At 39.8% G+C, this 18,687-nt stretch overlaps 1 protein-coding gene and 1 pseudogene across 1 annotated transcript; one reads left to right on the top strand and one right to left on the bottom strand.

The window, feature by feature from the left end:
* The first annotated feature begins 5,258 nt into the window (after window positions 1-5,258).
* Window positions 5,259-7,265, top strand: LOC111752702 (olfactory receptor 1f45-like; annotated as a pseudogene).
* A 4,355-nt stretch (window positions 7,266-11,620) lies between these two features.
* LOC100665718 (olfactory receptor 1F1-like) lies at window positions 11,621-12,903 on the bottom strand. Its single transcript, XM_003417751.2, has one exon. It carries the CDS (start codon window positions 12,637-12,639, stop codon window positions 11,752-11,754), a length of 888 nt encoding a protein of 295 aa, XP_003417799.2. The 5' UTR covers window positions 12,640-12,903; the 3' UTR covers window positions 11,621-11,751.
* Window positions 12,904-18,687: the final 5,784 nt, after the last annotated feature.

Below are 18,687 nucleotides of genomic sequence, written 5' to 3'. Positions count from 1 at the left end.
TTCAGAAGTCATCATTTCAGGTGCAGTTACACAGGTGAAATGGATATAATTGTCCAGGGAAAGAGTGTGAGATGGAAGAAGTTCAAGGATAAAACTTAAGCAAGGCATATATGAGATGATAGATGAGTAGGTGATAAAATAAATGGGGCAAAGAGACAAGGAACAAGGAGATAATAATGCTTAATAAACTAATAGATATGTGAATTTTGAAAAGAAACTAATGGTAAACAATGCCAATTGCATGGGAAATCAAGTAAGGTTAGTGGATAGCATCAGGTATAAGGGTTAGGATTTACAACACATATTTTTGAGGGACACAATTCAATTAATAACAGTGGTCATGCTGATGTTGTTACTAATGTTAAAATGTTGTCTCAGTTTAGGTTCTCCAAAAGCACATTCTAAGGTGGAGTTTGGTTTAAGTCTTAGGCCAAGTTCTCTGGAGAAGCAAAACCATTGTATATATATATGTATGTGTACGTGTACGTGTACGTGTACCTGTACGTGTACGTGTACGTGTATGTGTATCAAGGAAATGGCTCACGTGGTTGTAGAGGCTGGAAGGTCCCAAGTCTGTGGGTCAGGATAGAGGATTCTCCTGATTTATGTAGCCACAGAGGCTGATGAACCTAAGACAAGCAGGTCAGAGAGCAGGGCTCTTGCCCACAGGCTGGGAAGATAGATGAATCCCAAGATCGGCAGGCAAGACCACAGGTAAGCTGCTAGCTCAAGTCCCAAGAACCAGTTGTCACATTAACAGGAGCCAGCTGCAGGATCCAGAGCAAGCAAAAGCCCATGAACCTTGCCAGAATGTCTACTTATATTTGATGCAGGCCACATGCACAAGGAAACTCCCTTTCAACTGGTTGGCTACTCACAGAAGATTCCATCATGGAGATGATCTCAGTATATCAAATGTCATCATGGATGTGATCACAACATTGTACGACTGTCAAACTACATCATAACTGCCAAACCACTGAGAATCATGGCCCAGCTAAGTTGACACACAACCTTAACTATCACAGGGTACAACATGTTTACCAGAGATCAACACCTGTGGAAGGAGGAGATGGAAGTAGGATTGTGTGATGGGAAGAATGAAACTCCAATGCTGGCTCCACACAGCCATGGCTTCCCTTAGAAGTATATGTCTATGTAATCTTTATTCTCTTACCGGAACAGAAATCATTCTTCAAAACACTCTTAAAAATATATCTTGGAATTCTTTCCATATAAGAACGTACAAATCTGTACTCATTTTAATGAATATATTGGACTCCCTTATATGGATGAATCAATCTATTTATTGGTTCCCTTTTGATGGATACTTGGGCTCTTTCATGTGTTATGTCTATGTCTATTGACAACAGTAAACATTCTTGTACCTGTATCTTGGCACAGTTTTGCAAGAATAGTTTATCATATATTGCAAAGTATTATAAAGCCCCCTCCCAATCCTGAAACTAAAATAGCCCAGCATTGGTGCAATAAAAAAGACCCAAATCGGTGTAGCAGAACAGAGAGATTAAAAACATATCTACACATCTCTATCTCTCTATATAGACATATGAGTTTACAAAATTGTTCAGAGGATGTACTTGGTCATGGGGTTGGATATGTCACATTCCTGGCTCTGTCATGACCTTACTGCAGGACCTTGACCCAATCAATGAATCTCTCTAAACCCCGGATATCTTGAGTGGGGATGATAATGATACTTACCTCATTGCTGTGATTATAAAAACAGATACCTTAGAGAAAACACTTGGTCAACTGCCCGGACCGTAGTAAGTCCTCAACACATATTTGATATAATGTTTTTAGGTGCCATCCAGTTGGTTTCGACTCATAGAGACAACAGAACAAAACTCTGCTGGGTCCTGCACCATCCTCACAATTGTTATGCTTGAGCCCATTGTTGTAGCCATTGTGTCAATCCATCTCATTGGGGGTCTTCCTCTTTTTTGCTGACCCTCTACTTTACCAAGCATGATGTCCTTTTCCAGGGACTGGTCTCTCCTGATAAAATGTCCAGAGTATGTGAGACATAGTCTCACCATCCTTGCTTCTAAGGAGCATTCCGGTTGTACTTCTTCCAAGACAGATTTGTTTGTTCTTTGGCAGTCCATGGTATATTCAGTATTCTTTGCCAACACCACAATTCAAAGGTGTCAATTCTTCTTCAGTCTTCCTTATTCATCATCTGGCTTTTGCATGCATATGAGGCAATTGAAAACACCATGGCTTGGGTCAGGCCCACCTTAGTCTTCAACATCTTTGTTTTTTTTTTTAACACTTTAAAGAGGTCTTTTGCAACAGATTTGCCCAATCCAATGTGTCATTTGATTTCTTGACTGCTGCTTCCATGGGTGTTGATTGTGGATCCAAGTAAAGTGAAATCCTTGGCAGCTTCAATGTTTTCTGCATTTATCCTTGTAACCTGACCCTATGAATGCCAGTAAATTTCCATTAGTTCTTAAACTAGTCCAAGCCAGAGTTGGTCTGCCTCGCATGCACAGAAGGGCCATCTGTGACCACTAATTGACTTCAACAGAGGACGCAGCAACAGGTGGAATGAATCAAAAGGAAAATCATCACCCAGACCCTATTTCGAAGCAAGAGGTCTGACAAGAACCGTGTGACCTCCTGTTTCCTGGCTACCTTCTCCAGTTTTCGCTCCCCAGTATGTCTGGGTGGCCACCATCTTGCTGCCCAAATCACATATAAGCCCTACTTCGCCGTAGCTTGGGAAGCCGGATCTGAGGAATTTCCTCCTGGCTCCTTGCTCTGCGCATTGCAGTAAAGTTACTTTCTCTTTCTCAAGGACCGGTGTCCAGACAATTGGAATGTCTGAGCACTGTGGAAAAGGACCCGCCTTGTTGCTTATGGATCCAGTTGTGAGGATTTTTGTTTTCTTTAAGTTGAGGTGTAATCCATACTGAAGGCTGTAGTCTTTGATCTTCTTTAGTAAGTGCTTCAAGTCCTCTTTACTTTCAGCAAGCAAGGCTGTATCATGTGCATATCACGGGGTGTTAATGAGTCTTCCTCCAATCCTGATGCCACATTCTTCTTCACATAGACCAGCTTCCAAGATAATTTGCTCAGCATACAAATTGAACAAGCATGGTGAAGGAATACAACCCTGACACACACCTTTCTTGACCTTAAACCAGGAAGTATCACCCTGTTCTGTTCAAATGACTGCCTCTTGGTCTATGTACAGGTTCCTCATGAGCACAATTAATTGTTCTGGAATTCCTATTCTTTGCAATGTCGTCCATAATTTGTTATGATCCACACAGCGAAATGCCTTTGCATAGCCAATAAAGCACAGGTAAACACCTTTCTGGTATTCTCTGCTTTCAGCCGTGATCCATCCAACATCAGCAATGATATCCCTTGTTCCATATGGTCTTCTGAATCTGGCTTGAATTTGTGGCAGTTCCCAGTCCATATTCAGCTGCAACCGCTTTTGAATGATCTTCAGCAAAATTTTACTTGTTGTGATATTAATGATATTGTTTGATAATTTCTGCGTTCTGTTTGATTACTTTTCTTTGGAAAACACATAAATATGGATCTCTTCCAATTGGTTAGCCAGGTGGCATAGATGAGTGAGCACTTCCAAATATTTTGTTGAAACATCTCAGTTGGTATTCCGTCAATTCCTGGAGCCTTGCTTTTCGCCAGTGTCTTCGTTGCAGCTTGGATTTCTTGCTACAGTGCCATCGGTTCTGGATCATTTGCTACTTCCTGAAATGGTTGACCATCTTTTTGGTGCAGTGACTGTGTGCATTCCTTCCATCTTCTTTTGATGGCTTCCTGCCTTGTTCGATGTTTTGCCTATAGAATCCTTCAATATTGCAACTCAAGGCTTGAATTTTTTCTTCAGTTTTTTCAGCTTGAGAAATGCTGAGCACGTTCTTCTCTTTTGGTTTTCTAACTCCGAATCTTTGCACGTGTCATTATAATACTTTATTTTGTCTTCTTGAGCCACCCTTTGAAACCTGTTCAGTTCTTTTAGTTCATCAATTCTTCCTTTTGCTCTAGCTACTTGATGTTCAAGAGGAAGTTTCAGAGTCTCTTCTGACATCCAGTTTGGTCTTTTCTTTCTTTGCTGTCTTTTTAATGACCTCTTGCTTTCTTCATGTGTGATGTCCTTGATGTCATTCCACAACTCCTCTGGTCTTGGGTCATTAGTGTTCAACATGTCAAATCTGTACTTAAGATGGTCTCTAAATTCAGGTGGAACACACTCAAAGTCATCCTTTGGCTCTCATGGACTTGTTCTAATTTTCTTCAGTTTCAACTTGAACTTGCATATGAGTAATTGATGGTCTGATCTGCAGTCAGCCCCTGGCCTTGTTCTGACTTATAATATTGAGCTCTCCATCATCTCTTTTCACAGATGTAGTTGATTTAATTCCTGTGTATTCCATCTGGTGAGGTCCACGTGTATATCTCTGTTTATGTTATTGAAAAAAGGTATTTGCAATGAAGAAGTGGTTAGTCTTGCAAAATTCCATCATGCAATCTCCAGCATTATTTCTATCACCAAGGCCATATTTTCCAACTACTGATCCTTCTTCACTTCCAACTTTCACATTCCAATCACCAGTAATTATCAATGCATCCTGATTGCATGTTTAATGAACGTCAGACTGCAGAAGTTGGTAAAAATCTTCAATTTCTTCATCTTTGGCCTTAGTGGTTGGTGCATAAATTTGAATAATAGCCATATTAACTAGTCTTCCTTGCAGATGTGTGGATATTATCCTATCACTCATAGCATCGTATTTCAGGATAGATCTTGAAATGTTCTTTTTAACAATGAATGCAGCACCATTCCTCTTCAAGTTGTTGTTGCTGGCATAGTAGATCATATGATTGTCCAATTCAAAATGGCCAGTACTAATCCATTTCAGCTCACAAATGCCTAGGATACCGATGTTTATGTGTTCCATTTCATTTTTGGTGATTTCCAATTTTCTTAGATTCATACTTTGTACATTCCACATTCCGATTATTAATGGGTGTTTGCAGCTGTTTCTTCTCATTATGAGTTGTGCCACATCAGCAAATGAAGGACCCAAAAGTTTGACTCTTTCCACATTATTAAGGTCAACTCTACTTTGAGGAGGCAGCTCTTCCCCAGTCATCTTTTAAGTGCCTTCCAACCTAAGGGGTTCATCTTCCAACACTATATCAGACAATGTTCTGCTGCTATTCATAACTTTTTCACTGGCCAGTTTTTTTTTTTTTTTCCAGAAGTAGACTGCCAGGTCCTTCTTCCTAGTCTGTAAGCTCGATTGAAACCTGTCTGCCATGGGTGACCCTCCTTGTATTTGAATAATGGTGGCATAGCTTTCAGTATCACCACAACAAGCAAGCCCCTACAGTACTACAAACTGACAGATGCATGGGGGATTTGACACAATAGCATTTTGCAAATGATAAAAGTGGTGTTACAAATCAGTGAGGAAAGAGAAGTTTATTAAAAGCGAACTGAGGCAATTTGATAAATATTTGAGAAAATGAAATTATTTTTGTTGTAGATTTATTAAAAAGTTAAATGTAAGAACTATAAATTAGAAGAAAATATACCTAAAGGTTTAAATAATGACAGAATGGGGAAGAAAAGATAAACCATAAGAGAAGCAGGAGAAGCCACAAAAGAAATGCTTTCTAGTGTGATTACATAAACATTTAGTTATTTTATAAACCAAAAAAAACTATTAACAACACCAAAAGGCCAAGTATAAACTGGCAGAAGCATTTTGCATCATTTGTGAAAAGATGTCTGACATTCTCAATAAATATTATTTAACAATTTATTATTGGATCAGTATCTTTTAAATTCATAAATAATAAAAAAAATTAAGAGAAAAACAGAGGTCAAGATGGACAATTTAAAAGAATGAGTGAAAGAGTTTGTTTTCATTAGCTAAAAGAAAGGAAATGGCCACAGTCCTGGAAAACCTGCTCATCATCCTGGCCATCAGTGCAGACTCTCGCCTGCATACTCCCATGTACTTCTTCCTCAACATCCTGTCCTTCGTGGATGTCTGCTTCTCCTCCACCATTGTTCCCAAAATGCTGACCAACCACATATTTGGGAGTCAGACCATCTCCTTCTCTGGGCGTCTCACACAGCTGCATTTTCTCATTGTTTGCAGACATGAACAATTTCCTCCTGGCTGTGATGGCCAATGACTGCCTTGTTGCTGTCTTCCACCCCTTACACTACACAACAAAATAACCCATCAGCTCTGCGCCCTGCTGGTTGCTGGGCTGTGGGTCATTGCCAATCCGAATGCTCTTTTCATACCCTACTGATGGCTCAACTAGTTCTGTGAAGGCAACAAGATCACCCTATTTGTTTGCATCCTTGTTTCCTACGTTTGCGTTACCTGTGCTGTCCTGAGAGTCCCATTCACAAAGGGAACATGGAAAGCCTTCTCCACCTGTGGCTCCCACCAGGTTGTGGTTTCCCTCTTCTATGGCACCCTCATTGCTGTGTATTTCAAACTTTCATTCTCTCACCCAGCTGAGAAAGACATCACTGCTGCTGTGATGTACACAGTGGTTACCCCCATGCTGAACCCTTTCATCTACAGTCTCAGGAACAACGACAAAAAAGGAGCCCTAAGAAAAGTGATTTCTATGAAAATTTTTTTCTGTTCAATAATGATATGGACCCTGAATGTCATAAAGGAAACTAGTTTGTAATAAAATCTTTTTTTTTTTTTTAATTCCCTATTCTCTTAAACATAGAAGTTGTCCATCCATGTATTTTCTTGGCAGAATGAAATTCTTGGTATAGACTCCTCAAATTAAAGAGGGAAAAGGAGATCCTTTTACCAACTGGCTGAACTATTCCAACCATCAGTGCCCTCCACTCAAAACCACCAGCAACGCACTTCTAGTTTATTGTGTTCATTAGTCATTGCAAACAGAAAGAGCACAATGGAGAACTGTGGGACTTCTGAGAAGGAGGGTGTTAGAAAGCTCTTATAGGATTTGAGTGTGAGCTGATTTTAGTGAAGATATAGGGAATCAAGCCTGGATTACATGTTGTCAGAAATCAGTGATAACTCTTATTGGGCATGCCAATATCTTATCTAGAAGGAGGGACGACTAGAGGGAGGCAGAAGCTGTAATTGGTAAGGAATCAGCCATCGTTCATATCAGCCAGGATGGGAATGTTTGGTCATTTTTGTGGCTTGGACAGTGTTCATGGTTTTGTCTGTGTTCAGACGTGACCACAGTGGTCTTATTTTGTCTTGATTCATCATGGTCACAGAGTGACCTTGTCTGATACTGATATTCTGTGAATTTCTCTATGTTCAACAGGGGAAGGATTCAATAAAGACAGAAATTCAGTATATCTCATAAATATGTATGTAGCTACAAAAGATGACAAGTGCAAGGAAGAGAAAGGATTCTAGGAGAGTGTTGTAGAAGAGTATTCTAGAGAGACCTCTGGGGAAGTGGCATTTAAACTGAAACCATAAGGATGAGATGGGGTGCAGATGGGAATGTTCCAGGCAGGGGACCAGCATGTGCTAAGGCCCGGGGGTGGAAAAGAATGGGGTTTGAGAATACTTAGGAGTAAACTAGGCTACAAGACCTTTATGAAGAAAACCACACAAGAGATTTAACACCATAAGTTGTGACATTATAAAATGTTCCTGGATTGGCAGGAACATTTCAGTTCTTCTGATCTTAACTGGTAGATTTAATGTCCATAGATTTTAGGACTCCCAGGTGATTCCAATTTTCAGCCAAGATCAGGACCACTTTTGTAAATATCCATGTACCCCAGTGCTCAGTCCTTAGCCCTCTTCTTATCTCCCCTGTGGACACTAACTCTCTACATCAGAAGTTTTTAACACTAGGAGCACAATAGAATCACCTAGGTAGCCTCCAAAATTACCAATGCCTGTGGCCCACCCCCAGAGATTGACTCCATTAGTCTGGTGTGGAGAACTGCCCTAAGTGATCTCATCTAATTTCATGGTTTTTGTTATTGTGAGTTGCTGACAGGTTGATTCTGACTCACGGTGACCCCATGTGTTACAGAGTAGAACTGCTCCATAGGGTTTTCTTGGCTCTAATATTAATGGAAGTACATCTCAAGGTCTTTTCTTCTACGATTCGACTGGGGGGGTTCAAAAACGCCAGCCTTTAGATTAGCAGTTGAGCACAAACAAGTTTGCACCACCAAATACTATTTACATACTGATGTTCCCCAAATGTATATCCAACTCCAACTTCTCTCCTGATGTCTAAACCCAAGTATAGAACTCCTTCTTGATAGTTCTACTTTGCCAAATAATCAAGTATGCCTTTGGAAATTATTTATGAAGCTGCTTGCTGACATACTATTTATAAAAGTAAAAAAACAGTAAATGAACAAAATATGATTGAACTTGATTGACGCAGTGGTTAAGAGCTTAGGTACTAACCAAAAGTTTGGCAGTTCGAATCCACCAGCTGCTCCTTGGAAGCCCTATAAGGCAGTTCTACTCTATGCTATAGGGCTGCTATGAGTCGGGATTGACTCAATGATAACCACTTTGGTTTTTATGTTTTTTTATTCAAATTATGTTTCTAAGAACATTTTATGATTATGTGTTTCATGAATTAATGTTAAATGAAAAAAACAGAATATAAAACTTAGGTTTTCAGAGGAAAGGAGACCAAGGATACTCAGATAAAATAAATACATTTTTAAAGCAATGTAATTAATGGAATTGTTCAGTGAATCCAAGAACGGATTCATAGGGAATGAGTGGTATAAACGACCACCAAATGCAATGAAGAAAAAAATGAATGAAGTTGAACACAAAAAAAAAATCATAATAAATATAAAACGTATTAAAAAAATTTATAATACTAGTTGGAATCGACTCGATGGCACTGGGTAGGCACAATTACATGTTAATACAATCAAAAACCCAAAGAAGTAGATGATTATCTGTAAAAATGTAAAGGCAACAAAAACGGACATATATGAAATAAGCAATATAGTTTACTGATTGAGTAGGACATTTAAAACACCACTCCTTTTCTAGCCCCTACCCCTGTCCACATGCTCACATACAATCCAAAGATTGAGAGTTTCTTTCAAACTTCCAAGGAAAGGGCATTTTCTACCATATAAAGAATTCTTAGATACATAAACTAAATATTGGAAACAATCCCATGTATTCTTTGAGGCAAACATATCTTAACATACAAATCTGATAAATATAAAAAAGACAATCATATGATAAACTCAGAAACCTGCTCTGATTCTGAATTCTGTCAGTTTTCACGCAAGATGTCATCTTACCTATCTCTCTGAAATTAGGGGAAACTGTTCTGTTCTCCTTTCTTCCTCAAAATCCAGAGCATCCTGTTCAGTTTCAAATATTTCTCAATTTTTGATTTCCTGTAATCATTTTCAAAATAAATTTCAAATCAGACTCTAAATTGTAAATTTCCATTATGCTTTAACTCTAGAACAAAATTTCTAGTGAGTAAATTTTGATAAAAGAACTTCATAGACATATACAAGGGCAATAAAATAAAATTGTGCAGACTATGTAAAAATTTGGAAAGAGTTTGTTATGAAATGAAAGTGGAAACCCAGAATATAAATTAGTATCTCTGCACAAAAGCCTGAACACATTGACAGAGCATAAAAACAGCTGAAGTTAGAGTGTCTGGCATTGGGATTGAGGAAGGTGATTCTACCCATATTCTTTTTTTAATTTTTTTATTATGCTTTAAGTGAAAGTTTACAAATTTTAAGTGAAAGTTTACAAATCAAGTCAGTCTCTCACACAAAAACATATATACACCTTGCTACATACTCCCAATTGCTCTCCCCCTAATGAGACAGCCTGCCCCCTCCCTCCACTCTATCTTTTCATGTCCATTCCACCATCTTCTAACCCCCTCTACCCTCTCATCTCCCCTCCAGACAGGAGATGCCAACATAGTCTCAAGTGCCCACCTGGTCCAAGAAGCTCACTCCTCACCAGCATCCCTCTCCATCCCATTGTCCAGTCCAATCCCTGTCTGAAGAGTTGGCTTTGAGAATGGTTCCTGTCCTAGGTCAACAGAAGGTGTGGGGGCCATGACCACCAGGGTCCTTCTAGTCTCAGTCAGACCATTAAGACTGGTCTTTTTATGGGAATTTGGGTCTGCATTCCACTGCTCTCCTGCTCCCTTAGGGGTTCTCTGTTGTGTTCCCTGTCAGGGCAGTCATCGGTTGTAGCCAGGCACCATCTAGTTCTTCTGGTCTCAGGCTGATGTAGTCTCTGGTTTATGTGGCCCTTTCTGTCTCTTGGGCTCGTCATTGCCTTGTGTCCTTGGTGTTCTTCATTCTCCTTTGATCCAGGTGGGTTGAGACCAATTGGTGCATCTTAGATGGCCGCTTGCTAGTTTAAGACCCCAGACACCACTCTCCAAAGTGGGATGCAGAATGTTTTCTGAATAGATTTTATTATGCCACTTGACTTAGGTGTCCGCTGAAACCATGGTCCCCAAACCCCTGTCCCTGCTACACTGGCCTTTGAAGCATTCAGTTTATTCAGGAAACTTCTTTGCTTTTTCTACCCATATTCTTGTTGTAATGTTGTATGATACATGAAGCTCGGAAAAGAAAATAAAAATAATTAACTTGAGTTCTGGCACAACTAGGACCTCTTGGAAACCTAAATGAACCTTTCCCTTCCTACCCCTACACCAGTCTGATCTTCCCATCAGCTGTGCTCATGTTGTTTTCTCTTGGGATCAGTCCTGACACCCAAGAGTTGGGTGGCCACTCACAGCTGGGCCTTAGTGTTCCTTTGTAGAACATAGAGAATTTCACATCACTGTCAGACAAGGCCACTCTGTGACCATGGTGGATCAAGACTAAAGAAGACCATGGTAGTCATGTTTGACAACAGACAAAAGCATAAACATAATCCAAGTCATAGACATTCCCCAATCCTGACTGATACGAGTTATGGCTGCTTCCTTACCAATCTCAGCTTTAGCCTCCCTCTAGTCTTCCCTCCTTCTAGATAAGATATGACATGCCCAGTAAGAATTAGCCTTGCTTTCTGACAACATCTAATTCAGATCAAAGCACTGATTGTTTAAATTCTCACCAAAATCTCCTTAAAAAAACCCAAAAAACTCCTTACACTAGTTCAAAACTCCTTACCCTCCTACTGGGAAGTCCCAGGGTTTCCCAAGAGTGTATTCTTCCTTGTTCTAATGAGTAACAAACTCATTAAACTAGAAGTATATTTCTGGAGATTTTGACTGGAGGGCATTGGAAGTTGGAATAGTCCAGTCATTTGGTAAAAGGGTCTGTCTTCCCATATTTAACCTGAAAAGAGTTTCTATCAAGAGTTTCATTCTCACCAGGTAAATACAGAGATGAACCTCTTACAAAGGAAAATGTTAGGTTGTACACAATGGGAAAAACAGGATTTTATTAGATACTAGTCCCCCCTAGGAAACCCTGGTGGCGTAGTGGTTAAGTGCTATGGCTGCTAGCCAAGAGGTTGGCAGTTCAAATCTGTCAGGCGCTCCTTGAAAACCCTATGGGGCAGTTCTACTCTGTCCTATAGGGTTGCTATGAGTCAGAATTGACTCGACAGCAGTGGGTTTGGATTAGTCCCCTCTATGATATTCAGAGTCTGTGTCAATATTGAACAGAAAAAAAATTTATGGCAATCATTTTTCGTAGACCCGTTTCATATCCTAGTTCCTGAGGCTGTAGATGAAAGGATTCAACATGGGGGTCACCACTGTGTATATCACAGTAGCTGCGGTGTCTGTCTCAGCTGAGTGGGAGGATGAAGGGTTGAAATACAGAGCAATGATGGTGCCATAGAAGAGAGAAACCATAGCAAGGTGTGAGGCACAGGTGGAGAAGGCTTTCCATTCTCCCTTTGTGGATGGGACTTTCAGGGCAGCATAAGTAATAAGGATGTATGAGATGAGTATGCAAATGAATGGAGCAATTATTATCGGCCCTGCTGCAGTAAGAATCATCATGTCATTGAGCTGTGTGTCAGAGCAGGAGAGTTTCAGGAGAGGAGACATATCACAGAAAAAGTGGAGGATGGTGTCTGCATAGAATGAGAGTTGAGCCATCAGGAGGATATGCAACAGAGCATTCAGATTGACAATGACCCATGACCCAGCAACCAGTAGGACACAGAGCTGATGGATCATCTTTGTTCTGTAGTGTAAGAAGTGGCACACAGCGACAAAGCAATTATAGGTCATCACAGTCAGGAGAAAATTGTCCATGTCTGCAAACAGAATGAGAAAATATATCTGTGTGAGACACCCAGGGAAGGAGATGGTCTGTCTCCTGAGGATGTACTTGGCCAACATCTCAGGGACTGTGGTGGAGGTGAAGCAGATGTCCACAAAGGACAAGTTCCTGAGGAAGAAGTACATGGGGGTTTGCAGGTGGGAGTCTGTGATGCTGGTCAGAATGATGAGCAGATTTCCCAGAACTGTGGCTAGGTACATGCTCAGGAAGAGCATGAAGAGGACTTGCTGCTCCTGGGCGTGCCTGGAGAGCCCCAGGAGGAGGAACTTAGAGACACTGGACTGGTTTGTCACACTCATGGGCATAGAGTCAGGTTAATGCACAACAGCAAATTCAGAAACCTAGACAGGGATGGTTAAAATATGAGAAATCAAGCTCTAGGTTGAGCCACATTTGCAAATCAGACAGGATAGAATCAGCCCATCCCAACTATACATCCAATTTCCATCACTTCATCCTGATGCTATTCATACTGGAATCACTGGAACTTATTTTGTATATTTAACATTGAAAAACACAGAGACATATACACAGCCCAACTCTATCTGTCTCTGTTTATGCTTCCTGGTTTCCACTCCCAAGTCCTTAGTTGTGCCTAAAGAAACAAGAGAAACATCTGATTGTTAACTGGCTTTATCATAAGTTCTAAATGATGGATGTAGGATTCTTACTATTGCTGCCTGGATTTGGAAAAATTTCATGTCTTAATAAAAATTGATGTCTCCTCTGCTGTAGTCTTATGGAGGGAAGTTTGTTCTGTAGCTATTGTGTGTTCTTCACTTCTGCATTATTGGGCAATACTTCTCTTTATTGGGAGGATTGGAAAGTCTTGGAAATAAAGGCAGGTCCTGAGCAAGTGAGGAGCAAGTGTTCATGGTCTTAGTTCTTTCTGTAGGAAGCGTGTGTGGGGAATCACAGAGCAGGCATTTACAGGCCTCTCCATGGCCACTGGGAATAGATTCCCTGAGAGCTTCATTAGAAACAAGAAGAGAATAATTTTCCAACCTATTTTTTGGCCGCTTTGAACCAAACAGTGATGACAAAGATTACTTAAGTTTTAGATATAACTTTTGGGTCAAAACGTAAAGATATTAGACATGGAGGCATCTTGGTGGAGACAAATCCCAGACAAAAGCACCTAGGACCTCAATCCACAGCACCTTGCTCTTCGGGTTCTGTGGATAAAACAGATGTGGAAATTCAGTCATTACATCTTCTCCTTACTTCCTGTCAGTTTGTCTTACTGTGGGGGCTTGTGTGTTGCTGTGATGCTGGAAGCTATGCCACCGGTATTCAAATACCAGTATGGTCACTCATGGTGGACAGGTTTCAGCTGAGCTTCCAGACTAAGACAGACTAGGAAGGAGGACTCGGCAATCTACTTCTGAAAGGAATTAGCCAGTGAAAATCTTATGAATAGCAGCAGAACATTATCTGATACAGTGCTCGAAGATGAGCCCCTCAGGTTGGAAGGCACTCAAAAGATGACTGCGGAAGAGCTGCCTCCTCAAAGTGCACCTTAATGACGTGGATGGAGTCAAGCTTTCGGGACCTTCACTGGTGATGTGACACAACTCAAAATGAGACAAAACAGCTGCAAACATCCATTAACAATCGGAACCTGGAATGTACAAAGTATGAATCTAGGAAAATTGGAAATCATCAAAAATGGAATGGAACACATACAGATCAGTATCCTAGGCATTAGTGAGCTGAAATGGACTGGTATTGGCCATTTAGAATTGGGCAGTCATAGGGTCTACTATGCCAGGAATGACAATTTGAAGAGGAATGGTGTCATGTTCATCACCAAAAAGAACATTTCAAGATCTATCCTGAAGTACAACGCTGTTAGTGACAGGATAATATCCCTATGCCTACAAGGAAGACCAGTTAACACAACTATTATTCAAATTTATGCACCGACCACTAAGGCCAAAGTTGAAGAAATTGAAGATTTTTACCAACTTCTACAGTGTGAAATTGATCAAACATGCAATCAGGATGTATTGATAATTACTGGTGATTGGAATGTGAAAGTGGGAAACAAAGAAGAATGATCGATAGTTGGAAAATATTGCCTTGGTGATAGAAACGATACTGGAGATTGCATGATCGAATTTTGGAAAACCAATGACTTCATTGTAAATACGCTTTTTTACCAACATGAGCGGTGACTATACACATGGACCTCACCAGATGGAATACACAGGAATCAAATCAACTACATTTGTGGAGAGAGACAATGGAAAAGCTCAATATCATCAGTCAGAACAAGGCCAGGTGCCGACTGTGGATCAGACCATCAGTTACTCATATGCAACATCAAGTCAAAAGTGAAGAAAATTAGAATGAGTTCACAAGAGCCAAAGTATGACTGTGAGTATATACCACCTGAATTTAGAGACTATCTCGAGAATAGATTTGACATGTTGAATACTAATGACTGAAGACCAGAGGAGTTGTGGAATGACATCAAGGACATCATACATGAAGAAAGCAAGACATCATTAAAAAGACAGAAGAGAAAGAAAAGGCCTAAATGGATGTCAGAAGTGACTCTAAAACTTGCTCTTGAACGTCGAGCTGCTAAAGCAAAAGGAAAAAATGATGAAGTAAAAGAGCTGAAAAGAAAATTTCAAAGGGCAGCTTGAGAAGACAAAGCAAAGTATTATGATATGTGCAAAGACCTGGAGATAGAAAACCAAAAGAGAGTAACACGCTCAGCATTTCTCAAGCTGAAAGAACTGAAGGAAAAATTCAAGCCTTGAGTTGCAATATTGAAGGATCCTATGGGGAAAATATTAAACGATGCAGGAAGCATTAAAAGAACATGGAAGGAATACACAGACGTTCAACCATTTCAATCAGGAACCAGTGGTACTGAAGAAAGCAGTCCAAGCTGCACCGAAGGCATCAGTGAAAAATGAGGCTCCAGGAATTGACAGAGAACCAATTGAGATGTTTCAACAAAAGGATGCAGTGCTGGAAGTGCTCACTTGTCTATACTAACCAACTGGAAGAGATTCATATTTATGCCTGTTCCCAGGAAAGGCGATCTAACCAAATGCACAAATTATCAAACAATATCATTAATATCACGTGCAAACAAAATTTTGCTGAAAATCATTCAAAAGCAAATGCAGCAGTGCAAGGACAGGGAACTGCCAGAAATTCAAGCCAGATTTAGAAGAGGACGTGGAACCAGGGATATCGTTGCTGATGTCAGATGGATCCTGGCTGAAAGCAGAGAATACCAGAAGGATGTTTACCTGAGTTTTACTGACTACGCTAAGGCATTTGACTGTGTGGATCATAACAAATTATGGATAATGTTGTGAAGAATGGGAATTCCAGAACACTTAATTGTTTTTTTTTTTTTTTAATTGTGCTCATGAGGAACCTGTACATAGATCAAGAGGCAAGTTGTTCGAACAGAACGAGGGGACACTCTGTGGTTTAAAATTAGGAAAGGTATGTGTCAGGATTGTACCCGTCCCCCATACTTATTAAATCTGTATGCTGAGCAAATAATACGGAAAGCTGGACTATATGAAGAAGAATTCAGCATCAGGATTGGAGGAAGACTCATTAACAACCTGCACTATGCAGATGACACAACCTTGCTTGCTGAAAGTGAAGAGAATTGAAACACTCACTGATGAAGATCAAAGGCCACAGCCTTTAGTATGGATTATACCTCAACAAAATGAAAACAAAAATCCTCACAACTGTACCAATAAGCAACATCATGACAAATGAAGAAAATATTGAAGTTGTCAAGGACTTCATTTTACTTGAGTCCTCAGTCAACACCGTGGAAGCGGCAGTCAAGAAATCAAAAGATGTATAGGATTGGGCAATTCTGCTGCAAAAGACCTACTTTAAAAAAAGTTAAAAAGTGAAGATGTCACCTTAAGACTAAGGTGCACCTGACCCAAGCCATAGTGTTTTCAATTGCCTCATATGCATGCTAAAGCTGGGCAATGAATAAGGAACACTGAAGAATTGATGCCTTCAAATTATGGTGTTGGCAAAGAATATTGAATGTACCATGGACTGCCAAAAGAACGAACAAATCTGTTTTGGAAGAAGTACAGACAGAATGCTCCTTAGAAGCAAGGATGGCAAAACTTCATCTTATATACTGTGGACATGTTATCAGGAGGGATCATTCCCTGAAGAAGGACATCATGCTTGGTAAAGTAAAGGGCCAGTGAAAAAGAGGAAGACCCTGCACGACATGCATTGACACAGTGGCTGTAACAATGGGCTCAAGCACAACAAATGTGAGGATGGCTCAGAACTGGGCAGTGTCTTGTTCTCTTGTGTGTAGGTTTACTATGAGTAGGAACTGACTCAACACCACCTAACAACAATGAGTTTCTCTGCCCCCTTCTCATCTTTGCTTTAGAGTAGTTGTTGACCTGTTGGTCTCCTGTTGATAGTTTTTTTAATAGCACTGTACTCAAGAATTCCAAATGTTTTTATCAAATTATTTCCTAAAAACAACGTATGAGATTGCCTTCTTAACACACATTCATCAGCCCCAGCATTTTAATATGTTGCCAATGTAATAAATTGAAACAATACCAAATTTTTGTTTCAATTTGTGTTTATGCTTTGTTTCCTTTCTCTTTGCTAATGAAAACAAACTTTTTCACTTATTCTTTTAAATTGTCTATCCTGTCCTTTAACTGTTTTTCACTTACTGTTTTTCTTATTTATGAGTTTAAAAAATATTGATTCAATAATAAATTTTTAAGTAATATTTATTCAGTATGTCAAACATGTTTTCACACATGATGCAAAATGCTTCTGCCAGTTTATACTTGGCTGTTGGTCTTGTTACTGGTGTTTTGAATATATAAAATAATTAAATTTTTATGTAATCACCATGAGCAAAACATTTCTTTTGTGGATTCTCCAACTTCTCTTATGGTTTATCTTGTCTTCCCCAGTCTGTCATTTAAATCTCCAGTTACATTTTCTTCTAGTTTTCAGTTTCTACATTTTACTTTTCAATAACTCTACAATCAATACAATTTCATATTCTCAAATATTTGTCAAATTGATTCAGTTCATTTTTAATGACTTTCTCTTTCCTCACTGATTTGTAACACCACTTCTGTCATTTGGAAAATGCTGTTATGTCAAATATGTGTTGAGAACTTATTATGTTCCAGGCAGTTGACCAAGTCCTTTCTTTAAGGTATCTTATCTATTTTAATAATCACAGCAATGAGGTAAGCATCCTTATCATTCCTACCGAAGAATCCCAGGTTTACGGTGATTCACTGATTGGGTCAAAGTCCTGCAGTAAGGTCATGATGGAGCCAGGATTGTAATATATCTGACTCCAGGACCAAGTATGTCCTCTTAACAACTGTGTAAATTCATATATATCTATATAAGAGAGAGATAGATATAGATATATTTTTACCCTCTCTGTTCTGCTACATTGATTTGGGTTTTGCTCCTTAGAAGTAAGGATGGTGAGACTGCATCTTACATACTTTGGACATATTGTCAGGAGGGATCAATCTCTGGAAAGGGTATCATGCTTGGTAAAGTACAGGGTCAGTGGAAAAGAGAAAAACCCTCAATGAGATGGATTGACACAGTGGCTGCAACAATGGGCTCAAACATAACAATGACGATTTTAAGGATGGCGCAGGACTGGGCAGTGTTTCGTTCTGTGGTATATAGAGTCACTACGAGATGGAACTGACTCGACGGGATCTAACAACATATGGAAAGAACTCCAAGAAGAATGATTTCTGTGTTGATAAGAGAATAAAGATTACATAGACATACACTTCTAAGAGAAGCTGTGACTGTGTGGAGCCTGTATTGGAATTTCACTATTCCCATTTGCACGATACTGCTTCCACCTCCTCCTTCCATAGGTGATTGGTTTCTGGTAAATATCTTGTACCCCAAATGCTACCTTAGCATGTGCTTTTGGAGAACCCAACCTGAGACAACATTTAGTAACAGTAACAACAACAGCATGGCCACCGTTATGGATTGAATTGTGTCCCTCAGAAATATGTGCTGTAAATCGACCTATATACCTGTGGATGGAAATCCTGGTGGTGTAGTGGTTAAGAGTTTGGCTACTAATCAAAAGGTTTGGCAGTTTGAACCCACCAGGTGCTCTTTGGAAACCCTGTGGGGAAGTTCTACTCTGTCCGAGAGGAACATTATGAGTCAGAATTGACTCTATGGCAATTGGTTTGGTTTTGTTTTTTATACCTGTAGAAAAGGGTCTTCTTTGTTTTGTTAAGAAACCATATCAGTCCAGGGTGTATTTTTAAGATAATCACTTTTGAGATATAAAAAGACTGGAT

The sequence above is a fragment of the Loxodonta africana genome, chromosome 12 (assembly GCF_030014295.1).
Source record: "Loxodonta africana isolate mLoxAfr1 chromosome 12, mLoxAfr1.hap2, whole genome shotgun sequence".
Classification (NCBI taxonomy): Eukaryota; Metazoa; Chordata; class Mammalia; order Proboscidea; family Elephantidae; genus Loxodonta; species Loxodonta africana.
The sequence above is the reverse complement of the archived record's forward strand: the minus strand, read 5'-3'. Positions and strand labels throughout refer to the sequence as shown.